The sequence below is a fragment of the Pipistrellus hanaki genome (genome assembly GCF_964339955.1).
Source record: "Pipistrellus hanaki genome assembly, chromosome: 11".
NCBI lineage: Eukaryota > Metazoa > Chordata > Mammalia > Chiroptera > Vespertilionidae > Pipistrellus > Pipistrellus hanaki.
This window is the reverse complement of record NC_140513.1, coordinates 17,229,423-17,249,591: the sequence shown is the minus strand read 5'-3', so window position 1 is coordinate 17,249,591 and position 20,169 is coordinate 17,229,423. Positions and strand designations below refer to the sequence as shown.

The following is a 20,169-nucleotide window of genomic DNA, read 5'->3' as shown; positions in this document are numbered from 1 at the left end:
AGCCACTTCACTACAACAACTTTTTCTCCCGTTATAAAAACTCTCCCAAATCAGTGCTGCATCTCAGGATCTGACCACTAATGGATGTGCCCGTGCTCTGTCTAGTAATAAATGTGATATTTCCATTTTTGATGGCTTAAGGAGTAAAAACTGTGATCCTGGCAACTTCTCCGAAATTAAACAAAAGTTCCCAGGTGACCAAACTATTCCAATCTCAGCTAGAAACTCAAGAGAATGGAAAACATATATTTACCCAAAAAATGTGTACACAAATGTTTGTATTCTTCATAATTGTCAAAAAGTCGTGGCATCCCAAATGTCTGTCAACCAATAAATGGATAAACAAAAGTGTGATATTCATACAATGGCCTATTACTCAGCCATGAAAAGGAATGGAGTACTAATAAACATTGAAAACATTGTGATAAGTGAAAGAAACCAGACACACGGGACTAGATATTGTGTAATTCCATGTATACAAAGCATACAGAATAGGCAAATCCCCAGGCAGAAATTAGGAACAGAGAGTAAATCCGTGGTTGCTAGGGGATGGGAGACAGGTTGTGACTTTAGATATGGAGTTTCTTTTTTGGAATGATGGGAAATGTTTTGGATTTAGTGGTAATGTTGGCACCACATTGCAAATATACTGAAAACCACTGAATTTGTACACTTTAAAAAATAGTAATGGGCCGAAACCGGTTTGGTTCAGTGGATAAAGCGTCGTCCTACGAACTGAAAGGTCCCAGGTTCGATTCCAGTCTAGGACATGTACCTTGGTTGCGGGCATATCCCCAGCAAGGGGTGTACAGGAGCCAGCTGATCGATATTTCTCTCTCATCCATGTTTCTAACTCTCTATCCCTCTCTCTTCCTCTCTGTAAAAAATCAATAAAATATATTTTTTTAAAATGGTAATGGGATTTCGAATCTTTAAAAAAAAATAGTGGTCTTTGAGATGGTGAAAGAAAGGTAAAGATATTAGAATATTCCTGTGCTGTTTCGGTAATATGAAATTTGGGGTGCATTCAGGTGGGATCTTTGGAATGCTCCAAGACCTAATTTTAAAATTCTTCAAACATAAGAAAGATGCTCCTACACAGTCTACAGTCCACATACCCTGTGGGTTGCCAGCTTCCCAGGCCCCTTGACCTCACCCCCATGCCCATCAGGAGTCCCACAGTTTGGGGCCCTGGAGTGATGATGTCAGCAAGCTGACTTCTCCACCCTGGACATAACGTGTGTGTTGCTGATTGCCCACCCTGGACATAACACATGTGTTGTGTGACCATATGATGCCATTGTTTTTGGTTTTAAGTATGTAAAACAGATGAAGGGACTATACCAACTCACATTTCCCCCTGTGAACCCACCCAAGCCAATGTCTTCTGCTCAGCCCCCAATGCCAAACACCCGACACACTTTTATTTACGTAGGCAAATAACCAGGACAAACTGCTGAAACGATGGAATCTTCTTGATTTTACTGATTAGAGTTGAGCTGCCAAAGGTACTGGGTTTTCATACACAGTAGTGGCCAATTAGTTTGTGGTCAGACTTCGGAAACATCTTCGACATCCACCTCTGACACATCTGTGAACCCAGGGGGACGCGGGGAGGACGAAGCAGGAGGCTCAGAGGCTCCTGGAAATAGCGGCTGGAAAGCCCATGCATCCCTCCTCAGCAGCAGAGCCAACCTGACACCACGTGACACAGGCATTCCTGGCCTCCAAAGAGAACTTCTCGTTTTTTGTCCCAGAAGTTCCCATCAGAGAGCAGGAGGTGAAGAGCAGGAGACTCTGAAAGCTGACAGGTGAGGGGCAGAGGAGGGTACCGGATTGGCAAGAGCAGACCAGCCCAGACACAGAGAGCTCCCCGTGTGGTACAGAAACACATTTGGCATCATCGTGTGCACGAGATAAAGAACGGCGAAAGCTGTTTTAAAGGTACAGCCAGGGGTCACGGAGGACAGGGATTAAAAGGTCCCCAACACCCCAATTGCCCCAGATGGCTTCACCAGCAGAGCAGACAGCGGTAGAAGCCATCAGTGAGATGAGCACAACAGCCTGTGAAAGGCAGAGCCAAGCCCCACACGTTCTGGTAGCTTCTAATGACATCACTGCACCACAAAGCCAAGTACAAAAGGGGGCTGATGTTTACAACGATGGCCGTGACTCATCGAGAAAAGGTGAAATACTCTCCAGTGTACTCTGTTTACTAAGGCAGGGACGTGTGTAATACATCTTTAGAAAGATTTCCCTCAAAAAATATTAATATTTTAAAGATTCAGCACTTCAGGGGTTAATCCTCTGTTATCTGAATAGTTGCTTGCATGCCTCCTTTTACAACAATGCTAGTAAACGAGGCATTGCTCTTTTTTTTAAATAATCATTAGTATCAAATTATTGGCACCATTCAGTGTTAAGTACAGGGACAGGAGAGCAAACTGTACAGCACAACGTAAAAAATACAGTTCTGATACAAACAGAGGAGATCAGTTCCACTTAACAAGCGGTCTTAAGAAAGGGGTGGACACTTTTTACACACAAGGAAATACAGCTAGTAAATCATCACCTGGAAAAAGTGCTCGGCCTTGCTAGCAATTAAATGAAATAAAACAACCTTTCAAGAACAATTGTACACACCTATTAAACTAGCGAAAATAAATTAAAGTGGCCAAAACCCAATACTGGCAGAGCTATCGGTAAATAGAAATGCTTATACATTGCTGGTGGCATCATAAATTGTAGGAGTTCAAGCATTCACAGGGGATCGAGGGGGGTTGACCTTTACGGTCCTTCCAACCCAAAGATTGGATCTTTCTAGAAAGCAACCTGGCAATAAAGCAAGAATTATACAATACTTCATGCTCTTTGACCTTATAATCCCTCTTTGGAGAGATTCCCAGGGGGAGAATCCAAAGGAAGGATAATTTTTTTACAAAGACATTCATAGCAGCACTATTTATAAGAGTGAAAAACTTGGGATATAACTCAAATAGCTAATAATGGGGAGAAGTGAGGTTAACCATGTTATATGGATATAAAGACATTTAAGTGGGTGAGAGCAGGATCTGTCTTGAAAAGAGAACTTATGTGTTAGGTGGAGAAGAACAACCAAAGAGTGTGTACACACCTATCATACGTAAAAAAAGGTGTGCATATTCATCGAGAAAGCTTGGGAAACAATTTGGAGAGCTAGTTTGTGGCGAGGGGATTCCTTTATTCCTGCAAAGTTGTTCAAGTGCATAATAAAAATTTAAAAACACATTTCTGGAAACTTACAAAAAGAGAGCAGAGTTTCTTCTGGTCAAGGTTCTAGCAGCAGGATAGGAATTGATCAACTTTAGAAATAATTCTCCTTTATGGAACACCCCAATGAATCCTGATATCGAATCATCTTAATCTGGTAAGGATTTTTAGAATTTAAGCTATAATTTCCTACTTTGGGTTCAATCACAAGTTCTGTGTATCTCAAATGATATTGAATTTAACAAAGTCACAAGTGAGATTATGTTTCAGATTAAGCTGAAGTGCCTCGAGTCCTGGTGATTTGCAACTTTCCTTTTCAGTTCACCTACTCGTGTCTGAATAAAAATGGATGTTCAAGACTTTAAAAGATCTGTGTATTTACCAGTGTAAATGAAAAATCAGCAATAAAGAAGTATTCTCTCGTTAAAAATGACTCTTTAGCAAACAGTCAAAGCTTGGTGTAAGTTTTGATCATACAAAATCACATGACTGAGATTGATAGCAAAGGATTCTGAGCCTTAGTAACACCTGTGGTTATCAATGAATACAACACCACAGGTACTTCTGAAAAGGAATCCCCATTTCTCCATTTTCTTTTCTTTTTTTTGTCAAGACTTACAAATCCCGTCTCCCCTGCATGGAGTAGTAGAGAAACTCTAATACTCAGGTGACATTAAAATAACTTTTCCAATAAAAGCCAAGCCAGATGTTGGCTCCCACCAACCATGGGGACCTGGGTGAGCAGAGCACACATGTGCATGTTGTGCTAGAGTGAGCACACAAAGCCCGAAGAAGGAAAATGACAGAAGGCACCACGCCGTCCTCCAGGCAACAAGGGGAGAAGTCACAGTTCGGTCATCAACAGTCTTTTCATCATCTTCTCTCTCTCCAGTTCCTGCCGGAGCGTCTCTGCACTGAAAGAGAGAGTAGGTGACAAGACAGTTAAGATAAAGCCTCAAAAACAGAAGAGGTATTGGGGGGTGGGGAGGCAGCGGGAGAGGTGGCAGTGGCAGGAGGGAAGCCTGCTGGAAGTCTTGCAGGAATATTCCCACAACAGGTCCCTAGTGTTTTAATAAACAAAACTGAATTAAAATTGGCTGCTTTAAGAGATTGCTTCCAACTTCCTGGCCCTCATGCCCAGTTGCTTTTCTATGGAATCGGTCTCCACTGTTTACACACACACACACACACACACACACACACACACACACACACACAGATGCATTTAATGTCTGTCTCTTCTTCCCCAACACTAAATTGTAGGACTTCATCAAGGTAGGGCTTTTCCCTATTTTGTTCACTGTGCATTCCTAGCACCTCAAGTACTGTGTAGCCTTTGAAGGCATGTCAATAAGCCCAGAAAAAAAATGAATGAAAGGATGAATGACTGGGCTGTAGACATCACAAACGCAGTGAACTGAAGGCCTTTGCCTGGTTTCCCTGGCCCACCTGGTTGCCAGAGAAACAGGCTTCCGAGTGGTGTAGATGGTCTGCACGGTGGAGATGGTCTCTGTCAAAGGCCTCAGGGTCACTGCTGGGATCAGTGGGGAAGACTGGCCAGGGCAGCACTGTAATTTACTGTCTCTAAAGTCGGCCTGGAGAGGAAACAGGAACGAGGAACGCGATCTCAATTTAGGTTTCCTTGCATACTGTCAGCTGCCCCTCTAAGCCAGTGTTTCCCAACCTTCTCTCATGATGAGAATCACCTGGTGGAGTTGTTAAAACACAGATTCCTGAATCCCAACTAAGAAGTGCTAAACTAGAATTTTTGGGAACATATAGGTAAAATTGCATACCTAACTTAGTGCTCTGTATATAACATCTGTGTTAGAGCACTAGTTAAGTATACAATTTTACCTATATGTTCCCAAAAATTCTAGTTTAGCACTTCTTAGTTGGGATTCAGGAATCTGTGTTTTAACAACTCCACCAGGTGATTCTCATCATGAGAGAAGGTTGGGAAACACTGCTCTAAGCCATACCATGCAATTCCTGTGACATTTTAATAACAGCTGAACTCAATCATTATTTATTAAATGATTTTACTTTGTGCCAGACACTATGCGAAGTACTTGACACACATTACCTCCTGGCAATGCTGTAAAGTGGAGATCATATTTCATCACATCTTAGATCCCATCCAAAATGCACCATTCTTTTCCATGTGACCAATCAAACTTTGTCCCACCCCCCATTGTAATGAGTTTTTTATTTCAGAGATGTTAAAAGGTAAAAAAAAAAAAAAAATGTGCATCTTAGAACTGATTTTATGGAAAAGGAAAGTGAGGCTCCAGAGAGGTTAAGAATCTTCCCAAGGTCGCACAGGGTACGTTAAGAACCAGTATTTAGAACCAGGGTGAGCTGGCTTCATAACTGGTGTCTTTCACCGCCATAGCAATGGCTCCAAAGTAGGGTCCCCAGACTAGCAGCATCAGAATTATCTTGAAACTTGGTAAGAATACCAAAGACTTTTGGAACCAGAATGTCTGGGAAGTCTAGCGATCTGTGTTTTCACAAGGCCTCTAGATAATTCTGAAACCAGGTAATGTTTGAAAACTACTGGTCTAGAGCAGTGGTCGGCAAACTCCTTAGTTAACAGAGCCAAATATCAACAGTACAACCCAAATACCCATCAATGAATACATGGATCACCAAACTGCAGCATGTATGTACAATGGCATATTATTCCTCCATAAACAGAAATGAAGTACTGACACATGCTACAAAGTGCATGAGCCTCAAAAACATACGAAGTAAAAGAAGCAAGACACAAAAGGTCATATGACTCCTTTGATATGAAATATCCAAATTAGGGAATTCCATAGAGAAGGAATGCAGATTGGTGGCTACCAGGGGCCAGAGGGAGGCAGGAAACAGGGAGTGACTATTTAGTGGGTATGAGGTTTCCTTTGGGGGTGATAAAATGTTTTGGAACTAGATAATGGTGGCAGCTGCATGGTTCTAAATGTACTTTCACTGAGTTGTCACTTTAAAATGGTTAATTTTAACCCAGCCGGTGTGTCTCAGTGGTTGTTCACTAGTTAGATTCCCCATCAGGACACATGCCTGGGGTTGCGGGCTCCATCCCCCATAGGGGGCATGCAGGAGGCAGCTGATTGATGATGTTTCTCTCTTATCAGTGTTTCTCTCCCTCTAAAAATTAATAAAAACCTATTTTGAAATGGTTAATTTTATGTTTGTGATCAGGCCAACTATGTCCTCCTCTCAGGGATCAGATTTAGGTAATTCCTAACTAAAAGATGGAAACCCCTCCAGACCCCATCTCCTTCCAAGCTCAGAGTTGACAGTGATCAGAGGAAGCTGTTGGCACGGCTCCTGGCTTCCCACAGCACCGCATGCCACGTGGGAACAATGCCTCTGAGTGCAGGTGGGCTCTCTGGATTAAGCTACTCACGGTAAACGGCGGCCCTGCGATGAAAGGCTCAGGAAACGAGGTCACTGGATCAACCGGGAATGTTTTTATCTTCAAAAAAGAGAGAACACAAGAGCGTTACTTTCGGGTTAGAAAGCAACGTTTTGCAATCTCTGGCACTTTTTAATTCGAACTGAAGGCTTCAAGGGCACGCACGCAGGGCCTGTATTGCTTGTGTAGGGAAACACACAGAGGCCCTGCAGGTGTGTGGCCAGTGGTTCTCTCTGTGCCTCTTGTTGTGGTCTTGTGTTTGGGGGGCACCTCAGGCTTACCTCGCCCTGGAACCCCCTACCCTAGGGTCTGTGGGGGCCTCCCAGGCATGCTGGGCCCTATACATGGCCTGACCCACTGACCAGGGTGCACATGAGGCAGGCCGGGGCAAGGAGTGGAGACGCTGAGAGGTCCCATTTTGGGACACAGTCTATCATGGTGGACAGAGGAGTGACTTACCCAAGACCACACTCTTAGTCCGGAGCGGACTACTTAGGCCAGAAAGCATTCCCTACCTGCTCACGTTAGTCGTTGAACTCCCTGTACACTCTGGGCCACAGAAGGAACCCACAGAAGCCTGTGGGAGTACCACCACCGTGGCCTTTAGGAACAGAAGGCATGGCGATCAGAAGGGCCCGGTGCCAGGGGTGGCAGCAGCACAGGGCTGGTCTGAGGGAGAGGGATGCACCATCTGATCAGGCAGTGGTGGGTGGCCAAAAAGAGCCTGTGCTTCCATTCTGGGTCTGGTCATTATGTCTTTGGCCTCTTGGGGAATGGGGGAGCGGCTTATTTCTGTAAGCCACCCTGGAGATCGACCTGCATGCCCAGGGGCCTGATGGCTCTGGCACTAGCTTTGTGTGCAGCCCCAAAGCACAGACACTGCCTGCACACCTGCTGGGGATACACACTCTGCCCCACCCCGACCCCCCAGAGGGTTGTAGCCGAGACAGCTGCCCATCGGAAGCAGCCTTTGTGTCCCTCAGGGTCTTGCCTATGGGACATGGGTCTTGGTGTGCTTGAGTCACTTTAATGGGAGTAAAGTAGGAATGAGCAAGATCACCTCAACCAGACCCAAATTTGCTGAGGTTTTGGAAAAGGTGAGATAGGTCTCAGTCTAACTGATCTGGGAATGACACTGTCCTTGTAATACGCACAGAGAGGTCCAGTCCAAGTCTGCTCCCCTCCCCCACTTCTCTTCTGCCCCTTTAAATGTCTCCAAATTTCCAGCATGGACCCCACGCTTTGCCTGAAGACTCAGGTGCCAACTCAGGTTGCTGGTGGTAGCTGCCTGCAGCCCAGCAAGATTGGGACCAGGGCCAGCGCCACGTGGTGCACGCCCCTCGCATGGCCTCGTGGTTCCACGTGGTGTTCTGAGACCAACAGCCAAGTGCAAGGTCACGTACAGGTGAGACTCTCAGACCAGCACGAAGCAGAAGGGGAGAGAGTTTGTTATTGCTGTTAAAGAAATGTGACAGTTGGCAACTTCGAAGAATTACGCTGCACCTGCCCTAAGTAAGAAAACGTGTATTCCAGCAGTTGTGCTCTGTGGCCAAGCATAGTCTCCTGACGGTGCTGTCACTGGGTCTAAACACTTGAGCACGGGAGCAAAGTCAGTCCCAGTACTGGTCCGAGCAGGGCCTAGCCTGAGAGAATAAAATGCCCGATGCCGGAGCCTCCGTGTGCTCCCTGGAAAAGGGACACACGGGAAAGCAAGCCCGCGGCCTGCAGCACAGAACCGGTTAGCTGCCTGGTGGACCCCTCACCTAGCGGCATAGAAACGGTCACAGAGAGTGTGGTAACAAGGACAAGGTAAAAAGAACACAACTTCAGGTAAAAACCAGAACATGGCATGGGTGCTATGCTTTATCTCTGTAAAAATATGAAAACGGATTAGCAGGAAACATGCAAAAAAAAAAAAAAAAAAAAAAAAAAAAAAAAAAAGAAAAGAAACAACTACTATGTGCTAGGTTAGGGTTATGAGCAGATTCCTTTCAAGTCATTATATAACACTCATGTTATCTTGATAAGCAGCAAGGAAGACGCGTTTTAAAAAGCTTTTATTTTCCACAGAAATGCAACCAAGAGTTCTCTCTCTGGGAAAAGCATCTGTGCTCATCGAAGCTCTAGGATAACAACCTTCCTGGTTCTGGAAACTGGTTCTAGCGACGACGGGCCAGGACCGCAGCCCCTTGTCCCCGTCTGGCCAGAGCCAGCTGGTCTCCAAAGTCTGCGTCCATCCTGGAGTGAGAGCACCTGTCAGCCGGCCTCCTTGGGGGGCTGGGGCTCCTGCACACCCCTGCGGCTGCCGCCTGGGGGCTCCTGCCTGCCTGGCCTCTCCTGGTCAGGCCCCTCTCCCTGCCGGGGTACCTACCAGCCTCGTTTTGATTGGAGGGTGCATGCAAACTCCAGTGGTCTCTTCCTTCATGGGGAGAGAGAGTGGAGGAGAGCAGCGAGAGTGGGCACAGTGGGGGGCGCTGGCGGGCTCTGCCTGCTCACAAGGAGAGGAGAGAAGGGGAGGAGGAGGTGGTGAGAGATGGGGAGGAGGAAGAGGAGATAAGGGAGGGGGAAGGAGAGAAAGATAGCACAGTGCAAGACGGATCTGTCAACTCCTGCTCTCAAGCCAGCCTCACCCGCAGCCTGCTTCCAGCCTCTGGCCAACTGGAGGCTCGTCCCTCCCGCCGCCCTCCTCTCTCCGCCTTCTCTCCTCCTCTCTGGCCCTCCTCAGTCTCCTCCACCACCTGAGCAGAACTCCACCTCAAAACCCCAACCTGGTGGGGGTGGTGGGTAGGGGCCGTCTCCTGTGCCAACTGCATTGGACTGGCAGTGTCTTCCTGGCACGCTGCTGAGGATTCTGAAGCATTGCCCAGGCCAAGCCAGAAAGCCGTGATGAGTTAGTGATGTCAGCATGGGGGCACTATGAGGAGTGGCCACACACATGGGAGCGATCACCTTCCAGGGTCTACCTTACGGCAACTCGATGAGCAGATGTCCAGCAGAGCGCTCCAGGAAAGAGAGACACCGGCGAGGAGGAACGCCGAGTTTAGGGCTGAACCTGTCATCTCTCTCTATCTGTGCAGGAAACATACTGGCCTTCCCCCCCTCACACACCCACGGGCTCAGGCCTTGGCATCTCGTATGTGCACCAGGGTACCCTGCTGCTTTGCTGGAAGATGCCAAGCATCGTGAGAAAAATGCCACGTCACTTGGGATACCAGGTTCCCCGCCCCAGCCCTACATTGTGCCATGCGCCGGGCAGAGGTCCAGCAGTGTGTTCAGCTGAAAATGAGGGTGGTGAAGAGAGAATGCTCTGATGTCCCGGGAGGGGACCACAGACGGGGTGAGCCTGGGTGTCAGGGAGGGACCATTCGTGCCAGAGAATAAATACAGGTATCTTTTCACTCTAGAGAGTCTCCTTACGTAGCTGGTATGATCCTGCCATAATGAATGTAAGTACAGCCTCTAGGTAAGCCTCATTGGAAACTGATCAAGAAAAGTGCAGACCACACGGATCTAACTTCGTCCTCTACCACGTGCAGCCCCGGACGGTTTCTGGGGGAGCGAGAGGGGGAAGCTTTCACAACCACCATCTCCCAGTGGCCTTCAGGGCAGCCTCGCTGTACTCTTCAAATCCGGGATGTGCAGAAATGGCATTTGCAAAGTCTAACTCCATGGGTCTAGACCCCTTCGTGATGGTTCTAAAGCTATTCTTCAGAAACAAGTGAGACCCTGTGAGTCACCTGCAGTTAAGTTTAGCCTCCTCCCCTCCCCCACCACTGTTCTCTCTGGTCCTCAGGATAAATCATACATCCGTCCGACAATGTCCGTGGCCTGCATGAAGCTGGCTCCCGTCTGCCCTCAGGCTCGGTCCCCACCCTTGTCCCAGGCATCAAAGCCCCGGCCAGAACCACGACACCAGGGACCCCAGGTGGCGGGGCCGTTGCCTCTACAGGTAACAGCCGGCTCAGTGTGTGCTCTCTGAAGAAAATATATATATCAATTGGCCTAAATGACCAAGAATCATGGATGCCCTGCCTAGGAGCTGACACGTGTACAGCCTCCACAGTGTTTGAATGGAAGGTTATCATCACGACTGAAGGCTTTGCCCAGCACTGGGCTTTTCTATGCTCAAGGAATGTGGATCCCAGAAGCATCTCTGGCCTTTCTAACAGGCATCTGAGTGGACAGAAGAACATTCCTGCAGCTCCTGCACGCCGGACTCTAGGACCTGAGCAGGAAGTAAGATAGCATGGGACAGGACACTGTTCTGTGTTCTTGGCCTGGTATTTCCGTTGCTCCTTGGATCTTTCCCACCCTCGGCCAACTGGATACTACTTGGCTTTTGCATTTCAAAATCCGACTCTTTGGGAAAGATTTCAGCCTGGACAAATGACGATCCAGATGCGTGAAGCTTCATCATCTAGATAAGGAAAGAGATTGCCCATCTGAGGACAGAGGAGAAAGCCAGAGGGGAGGGGAGGAGGGCTGGTCATTAGGGGCCTGTGCCCCCATTTGTGGGCTGAGGCTGGGGAATGGAGGTTGAAGCCAGAGAGCACCTGTGTCCCGCTGCTCAGGTAGAGCCGGGAGGGGGCAGGTCCCAGAGCAGCAGATAGGGATGCATACACATCCCAGCGGGACAGTGATTGGTGTTCCACTCTCTGCCCGAGGGAAGCAGAGTGCCCCGATGTACGGGCAAGCGATGGGATCACAAACTGGATGACTCCCTCCCTCTCTCCGTGCCTGGAGAACACAGGGAGACTGAAGAGGTGCCCCAATTTGACTTGGGATGAAGCTTTAGCCCTCATGATAGAATGAGGTATGAAATATTGATAAAAACAAAGCTATTGAGACAAATAGCAACCCAGTCATTCCTTGCCCATCACAGCCTTCCTCTGGCGAGCTCCACCTCCTCCTGACCAACCATCCCCGGCCCAGAAGAGACCTGGGTGGTGACCGGCTCTGCTTTGCAGTTGGGTGAGTGGCTTATGAAATGATGGGGATCAGGGAGGGACAAACCCCAAAGAGAAAGCATCCATCTTCCCTCCAACTTCTCTCATTCTCTGAACACCAGCGTCCTCTGCGCACTGCTCACACTCACTCCCCTGCAGAGACGAGCAGATGGAGAGTGGGTGCTGACTTCACTCACAGCCTTCTCTCCCTGGCCACCCCCACCCCTCCTCTCCCGTCTCAGGCAGAAACGGACCTGGTTATGAAGTCTGTGGTGCCGATTCGGAGACTGGGCAGGCAACGCGCTGCAGGGGTGGTGGGACTTCGATTGCTAAATTGAGCTACATCATCAAAGAGTTGGGAATCAGAGAAGAGGTTTGGGGGAAGGAGGGGAAAATGCTGCAAGAGTGAAGCCAGAGAGAATGTTTTCGAGAAGAGCTTGGGGGATGAAAGTCCTTGCAGGTGGGCAGCAGGTAAGAGAGGGAAGAGGGCAGCAGAGTCAAGAAGGGTTACCAGGTGTGAGTTTCATCTTGAATGTGTTTTTTAGAAATCCCAGTCAGAGGTTGAACCTCTTTGTTACGCTTGGCTGTTGGGACTATGCTTCTTTGGAAGCCACCCCATGCCGACTGGTCCGTGAGGGTGGAGAGTTACCAGAGTTACGCCAGCTCTGATAGTGCCTTGGAAGATGAAGGAAGATAATCTACCCCCCTCATCTCTCCAGCTCCCTGTCTGTGCAGCTCTATGCTCTCTTCTTTCCTCTGTTCTCCAAGAAACCAGGGCCACGATATGGCTTTAGGGGTCTCATTCAGCCCCCGGCCTTCAGCCTGATCTCTCCTCTGTTGTCTCGAGCCACATGATCCCCCATCACCCTGATCATGAGGGCAGAGAGGGCTGCTGCTGGCATTGCTATGACACTGGGAGGAGCAGAAGAAGGAGATGGAGGGCAGAGGACCGGACAGAGGGAGAAGCAGGCTGCCAGAGTCCCTCTTCCTCTCAGGAACGCTCAGGTACCCACGGAAGACAGGACTCCAGAGCGAAGTAAGTTCAAAGTCAATGATGCTGAGGAAAGCCCAAATGGGGTGGCTTCCCGCCAAAATACCAGCCCTCCAGCTGCCTGCTATGTGAACGTGCACTCACGCCTCAAATCCACGCAACAGATCCACACAAACATGACGAAAGATGCTTCACCCTGAAAGCACGTATTCACTGCAGACCTCATGGGAAGCACGCAGCCCGGTCTCAGTACAGCCCAAGGATCTCAGCTGTCCTGTGCCCGGGCAGTCCAGCACCCCGGCCCTGGCTTCAGAGCTAAGAGCCCCCAGAGATGCCAGCAGGGTGTCCTGGGGAGAAGGAATGAGCTCCCTGCTGCTGGAGGGGTAGACAGTCTGGTCAGTCATTTGTTAGACATTTGCAGCTCATGTCATGGGACCTCTGGGTTCCTGCCTGACGCCGCTTCCTTTCTAACCTGAGTCTTACATTCAAAGAAAAGATGGGCAATTCAGTCTACAAGCTGGACCCATAGCATGGTCTTAATTGAATCCCATGACTCCTATCAAAGCTATTATATATATATATATATATATATATATATATATATATATATATATATATATATATATATTAGATATATATATAAAACAAATCCTAGTTCTCAGATGTAGCACGCCTTTTCAACAAATACTCAGTATTCTGTTCACGACGTGTCCCCTGAATAGAACGCTTTGGTCTACTCTCTCCACGTGGCAAACTCCTACTCACACTGGAAAACCTTGGTCCCGTGGAGCCTAGGAACGCTGCTCTCTCCTCTTTTGCTTCCACAGGCTTCCAGACTGTGCCTGAGGGTGTCCCTGGTCCTTTGGGGGGTGCTGCCCGCTGCCTAGGCTGGATGTCCTCAGCTTGCCCCTGAGGCCCACCAGGATGTAACGGGGTGCTCATGGGATACCGATGCAGCACCCGGCCCAGCCGCCTAACCTGCTGCCCTGTTCTCCAGGCCCAGGATGTGGAGTGCTTTACACACACCCTTCTCCCTGGCTCTTCTGCCAGGTGGCAAGTTCCCTAAGGAAGACGCCAGTTGCAGCCCAGCCTGGTGCAAGGAGCATTCGAGGCACTTGGGTTCCCGCGCCATCGCATTCCTGTGTGGTCACCCCACACTGGGGCTCCGTTTTCCCACCTGAGTAAAGGGATGATGAAGGCCCTCTGTCTCTGGGTTACGCCCCTCTTGGCACATTTTCTAAAAAAGGACCAGGAATAACTGGGTTTCATTCACTTCCACACGGGAAATAACTCAGAAGGTTCCCGGAACCGGCTGTTCTCGGCAGTTTATCCAAAGCTGCTGATTCAAAGCTCTGAGATGGTACCCATCTCCAGGTGAGAGGTAAAATGGTATAAATCACAGGGAATTGCCGTGGGCCCGCTGAGGCAGGACTGGTGATCATTCCTAACGCCTGGACAGCATCAGCATCATGCCCCATTTGGAAACCTTCCAGAAATCCCTCCTACCCACCCAATCCCCCGCCAGCGAGCCAGACCTGAATGACTCCCGCTTCTGGCTTCTCCCTGCACACCCTGGACCTGGCTCTCCTGCCCACCTGGCCCTTTACCGACCTGATTCCCTCCAACCTCTGGCCGCCCTGTCCTCTCCGAGCCCCCCGCGTGGTGGTAGCACAGTGAGCTCTCAGGAGACGGTGTTTAATTTGCCTCCCATTTTGACTCACTTTCCAAATGTGTGGACCGTGACTGATGCTCAAGCACACCTGGATGTTAACACTGAGCCAAAGACACATCCAACTCTGCCTGCATCCTCCAATAATATTAGCCGTAATATCTTACACTGAGTATGGTGCTTTGCATTCTTGAAAATCTATCTCTCCTTCCTCCCCCGCCCGGCCCCCCCCCCCCCATCTCTCTCCATCCTTCTAACACTCGTAGGGCAGACAGGGCAAACGATGACGTTCTGATTTGACAGATGAGGCAGCGGCTAGCCAATGCCAAGGCTCTTAAGGAGGAAGCAGAGACTGGAGCCAGGTCCTGCCTGCAGGACGCCTGTTTGGGAGTGCTCTCCCACTTGCATGACCCCCCCCCCTACCCCGCCTCCCAGGGCCGCCCTCCCTGAGGGGAGCCCCGGGGCAGCGGATGGAGGATGGCAGGGAGGCACGAGGGGTCCGGAGAGCCAGGTGAGGACCGGAGCAGGTGCTTCAGCCCAGCGCATGTGGTTTAAGCGACAGGCGATGCCCCATGGGTGGGATGCGGGGTGCAGCCCAGGAAGCCAAGCACTGAGGGGAGGGGAGCAGCAGGCGGGGGGGCGGGGTGTGGGACCCCGGCGGCCACCATCAGAGGAGAGGGAGCACGGCCCTCACAGACTCTGAACCCCCAAAGAAAGCTGACCCCCAGGCCTCTGGGCTGAGAGTGGTGCCTGGAAGAGCCTTCCCCACCGCTGTCCATCTGTCCCCCTGCCCAGGAGTCTCTGCAGACTGCGGCCTCTCGGGTTCTAGCGAGAGGGGAGCTTTACCAGAGGAGTGGCTTCCGTGAAGTCCATCAGGAGGTCGCCGGGCTCCAAGGTGAAGGCACCTCCTCGGTCAGAGGGGCTCTGCGGAGGCGACAGAGACGTCTCGGTCAGTGACAGTGCGGGACTGACAGCGGGGTTTCCCCCATCTCCCCTCCCGGTCCAATACTGACCATGCCAGCCCCACCCCATCTCTCGCTCGGCAGGGACCACGATGCTAGGACTGAGCCCTGATTTCTTTCTGAAACCTTGATGAGCAGAAGCAGGTGCGGGCTGGGTAACTGCCTTTGACTTTGAAACTTCAGTGCTTCTGAAAGGCTCTGAGTGCTCTTGGGGCACGGGGGGACGGGAGCCCGTGTACAGACAGAGCAAAGACCCCATCCTGGGCCCAGCGGGCTGAGGCCTCAGGAGCTGAGTTCAGCTGCACGATACTGAGGAAGATCCTTACAGTGCGAGAGGGGCACCTCTGACAATCATGTTCCTTCCTGGAGAAGGCATTTTTCTTCTGGTGTCCTGGGGTCCCAGCAGCACGAGGGCCCTTGGGGCCCTTTGTGGGGTGGGGGGGAGGGAATAATAAGCCCCATCAAGTTGGCACAAGCAGGACCCTTAGGTCAGAGACCGCCAGGAGAGGGAGCCTGTGGCCTCTGCTAGGATGCGGCCCGCATCCCCACGGAAGTCCTTTCTTGTTTTGTAAATGTTTTCACTTGGTTTCAGCCAGGGTGTGGGAGACACCGCAAGCGCCTATGCCCACCCTTCAGGCAACGCAGCACGAGGGACTCCACACAGCTGAGACCCCAGTGGAGGTGCCAGGAGGTGGGCTGGCAGAGGAGACCCCGTGGAGGTGCCAGGAAGTGAGCTACAGAAAGCAGGAGCTGTGGTCGGGGCGGTCCCTGGCTGAGGGGTCCAGCCCGGCTCTCGTGGAGGAAGGTGGAAGTACCCCGAGACCCTGGTCAGGGCCCCAGTGAGGCTGGTGCTGGTCACACAGGAAGCGGGCCTGGACCTGGGGACCTAGATGTTTACCAGGAGGTGTGGCCTCGATGCCGCGGAGGCCCTCGGCGCCCAGTTTGTACTTAAACCTCCACTGGACCCGAAGCTGGCCCAGGGGCCAGGCAGGGTGGCCAGGATGATTCCCATGTTCAGGAGGAGAAAACGGAGGCTCGGAGAAACCAGGGCTGCAGAGGGACAGCTCATTGCAAGCAGCCGTAGCCCGGGGTTCTGGTCTTGCCTTCAGACCCCCGCCCCGTGCACACTCTGCTCCTCAGAGGGGCCCGAGGGTCAAGCCGCCTCTGGCTCAGCATCTGCTTGGGGAGCAATAGGTCCGATCAGAGGCTGAAGTGACCACAGCTGAGGGCCACTCATAGGAAACCGAGCGAAAGGTGGTGTGCCGCCTTTGTCACGGACCATTCCCATCACTGGCAATTCCCTGAAATTTCAAACCAGCAAATAGAAAACCATTTCCCGCTGTGGCGCTATTTGCACAGGCTATCCCACATCAGGCCTGGATGGGGATATGGCTACGTTTTACTCCCAATTTTCCACCTGGGAGGAAAGCCCATTTCTTGCGTTCTATCTTTCCAATGAATGCTCTGTGTAGCGATGATATTCTGAATTCAAAATTGCCTTTAAAAAATCTCTTACTTACTTTCCCTTAAAGTCGGTGCGCATGGTTTATAGCATGCTACTTGTCTCTCACAGCCTCTCTCTTGGGGACAGTTACAGGAAAACACATGCTTTGGTGGTTAGGTTGTTTTACACGGCGAAGCTTTTACTAGAGTTGGGGATGCAGAATGGAATGCACACGATGCCACACCCTTCATTTCTACCGACTCCCCAGCAAGGGCAGCTTGCTTCACGTTCCCCGCCCACCCCCGAACCCCCACCGCCACCCCCGTACCTTGGCCCCTGGGGACAGCGGACTCTTGCTTTCTGAACTCTGAGGCGAGCTGACTTTGTGGACCTTGGGGGACGCCAGTGGTGCAGAGACCTGCGTGGCAGCGGCGGCCGTGGTGGTGGTGGTGGTGGTGGTGGTGGTGGTGGTCAGGCCGACAGCCTCAGCCAGCTCTGGAGGGAGGTCGTCTTCATCACTGCGGTTGCTAAAAGCACATGAAGCTCTGCTCATTACAATAAGAAGCAGGCTGTGGGGGGAGAGGAAGGGCGGGGGTGGGGGGAACCCCTAAACAGAGGTCCCCTTCTACCAGAAGCCCGCTTACAGGACCCAGGACACTGACATTTTTTGCCAAAGCTCATTTGGGCTGGGTTTTCTGTCACTTGTGGAGGGATTCAGATACATGTTCTAAGGAAAGAATATACCTAACACAATATTATTTTATCTGTTTGTAAGTGTGCCATTCACAATGCGGTGGAACTGTCTATGCCCAGAACTTTTCATCAGCCCCAGCGGTAACGGCAGCCACTGAACGACGCCTCTGCAGCCCCTGGTAGCGTCTGTTCTGCTTCCTGGCTGGGTAACGTTGACTCCCCTAGTCCAGTGGTCGGCAAACCGCGGCTCACGAGCCACATGCGGCTCTCTGGCCCCTTGAGTGTTCTAACGCAACTTCTTCAAAATAGACTCGCCCAGGCCGAAAACCGACTTCCGCACATGGGCCACGAAGTTTCAATCGCACTGAACATGCGTGCCCGCACATGGTATTTTGTGGAAGAGCCACACTCAAGGGACCAAAGAGCCGCATGTGGCTCTTGAGCCGCAGCTTGCCGAGCCCTGCCTTAGGGACCTCGTCACCAGGAGGGTGGGGAAGTCCAAGTGCCAGCTGGGCTCATCGCCAGGGCTTGGACTTCTGGGGAAGGTCTGGGCTGGAAGCCCTTCAGGCAGAATCCTCCTGGCACAGCATCCATCTTGCTCTTCGTGTGTGGGCCATGATTTCTCCAACGGAGAGAAACCAACACAAGGCCCCCAATGCCCGATGCCCATCAGACTGCTGCCTGGCAGTAAGTGGCTCACTCGGCGGGCCTGGGGTAATCACAACAAACGCTGCCCGTTCCAAATGAACCACCCGTCACTGCCAAGCCCCGGGGGAACCTCCGGGCCCTTGGGCAATCCTCCCTCAGCAGAGGATCTCTGTGTACCTGACATTTTAAGCCGTGCCAGGTGATTCCTGCTATCAATGAGATTTGTGGCGAATGCCTGTGTGTGTAGGAATGCCTGGGGCTTGGGGTCACACTGTATCCATTTGACCTCCGGGGGGGCTGGAGACTGGGTAGCTAAGGTCAGTCACAGGAGTGATCCCCAACACAAACTCTGGATGCCAAGTCTGGAGCGAGCTCTGGTTGGCAGGACTTCGCGTGTGTGTAGCCCGCTGTTGCTGGGAGAATTCAGTACTGCCCAGGGGACTCCTCTGGAGGGCGCCTGGCAGCTTGGGCCTGGACCACTCCACGCACCTTTTCCCTTTGCTGTTTTGATCTGCATCCTCTCACTCTAATCCAGCCTCACTTGGAGTAAAACCGCTTTCCTGGATTCTGTGACTCCTCCAGCGAGTCATCAAAGGTGACAGTAGTCGTGGGGATCCTGACAGACTGCCTCTAAGGCTCTCCATGTGGCACTTCTGGAGTCACCCAGCCATAAGGTGTGGCTTTAGAAATGATGGCTGAGCCTGGCCTGTGTGGCTCAGTGGTTGAGCATCCACCCATGAACCAGGAGGTCACCAATTCAATTCCTGGTCAGGGCATATACCCAGGTTGCAGGCTCAGTTTCCCCAACCCCTGGTGGGGGACGTGCAGGAGGCAGCATTCTCTCTTATCAATGTTTCTATTTCTCTATTCCTCTCCCTTCCTCTCTCTCTAAAATAAAATTAAAAAATTTTTTTTTTTTAAAGAAAGAAATGCTGGCTGAGTACAAAAGGGTAGATACAAGACCCATGACCAATGGGCACCAGTGTGGCCCATGTAGGGCCCCACATGATGGCCTCATCACAGCAGTGGGTCTCGTGGGAAACGTGGCAGTGGGATATGCAGTGTGGGTGGGACAGACTGAGGAGGACTCTGGGCTCTAAGGTCATTCTGTGAATGGAGAAGCCTCAAGAGGAGGACTTAGGACTCATGGTGAAGAAGCAAGGACAGGCAGGGTTTGAACAATTAAGTGGGACACTTAATGACACCACGAGTTTGGACTCGTGCTGATGAACTAAGTCAGATCCGTTACATGATTAGCTCATTTAATTTTCGCAGCCACCCTGTATTATGATTGAAATTACTTGCCCAAGGTCACACAGCTTGGGCAAGTAATTTGTTCACAGCATTTAAGACCAAGGGATTAAAATTTCTTATTATCTCATTAGAAAAATTGTAACCTGAGAAGCATAGCTATTATTTAGCTTTACATAAAAAGCCATTTAAAAAGCAGCTCATCTTTCGGAGCAGGAAGTCAATGGATACTGCCTAGCATGAAAAAAAAGACTCAACATTCTTAATTTTTAAAAAATAACCTTTTGTCTTAACTTAGAAAAGGAACATGTATCTAACATTCATCAAGTCTTTCAGCTTTACCCCAGCTTCAAGGTAAACTCGTGTTAAATTCAAGAAACAACCCTTTCGTAAGTAAGATTTTATGTGCAGTACTATCTCCTTCGAAATGATTTCCGCCCCCCTATTTTGACATGATGTCCGCATAGAGAAATGTCTAAAGTAAGTCATCACATGGGAACATCGCTTGTTTTTGATGGACTGATTCTAGGGAATTGGTTATTTCTCTCTTTGGATTCTGTCTCGCTTGAATTTTTAAAAACTGTGTTTAAAGAAACAGTTATGTTATATTTCTGGAGAAGATAAAGCAGCTCATCTCTTTGTAAACATGCTAGGTTTACAGGAGGCAGCTTGGTGAGCTGGTTACATTCTCTTCTTGCAGGCCATGCATCAGTCATTGTTTCCAACATGATTACACATCCCCGGTGGCTGACAGCAGCATTTTAAATTTCAAAATGTAAAAGGCCAGGCGGATCCTGCCAGCCTTATCCTCAGGGGGGCAGATTTTTCAAGGTTTAATTTGTCCCTCAGAGAGCATTCCGGCTGTTAATTACTGGAGTCTTACTTGTCTGGG

General features: G+C 50.3%; 1 protein-coding gene across 4 annotated transcripts in view; it reads right to left on the bottom strand.

The window, feature by feature from the left end:
• Positions 1-1,457: 1,457 nt before the first annotated feature.
• EPB41L4B (erythrocyte membrane protein band 4.1 like 4B) overlaps positions 1,458-20,169 on the bottom strand; it is a 112,511-nt gene continuing 93,799 nt past the window's right edge. The window contains exons 21-26 of one of the 4 annotated variants that reach the window (XM_084899306.1): positions 17,014-17,212; positions 15,126-15,203; positions 9,045-9,161; positions 6,665-6,733; positions 4,699-4,844; positions 1,458-4,163 (exon numbers count right to left, since the gene is read on the bottom strand). In XM_084899306.1, coding sequence (XP_084755432.1) covers positions 4,094-4,163; positions 4,699-4,844; positions 6,665-6,733; positions 9,045-9,161; positions 15,126-15,203; positions 17,014-17,212 — 679 coding nt within the window. In that variant the 3' untranslated portion in view covers positions 1,458-4,093. The remainder of the gene's footprint in view (positions 4,164-4,698; positions 4,845-6,664; positions 6,734-9,044; positions 9,162-15,125; positions 15,204-17,013; positions 17,213-20,169) is intronic. The other 3 variants (XM_084899307.1, XM_084899308.1, XM_084899309.1) reach the window with 3 other exon arrangements.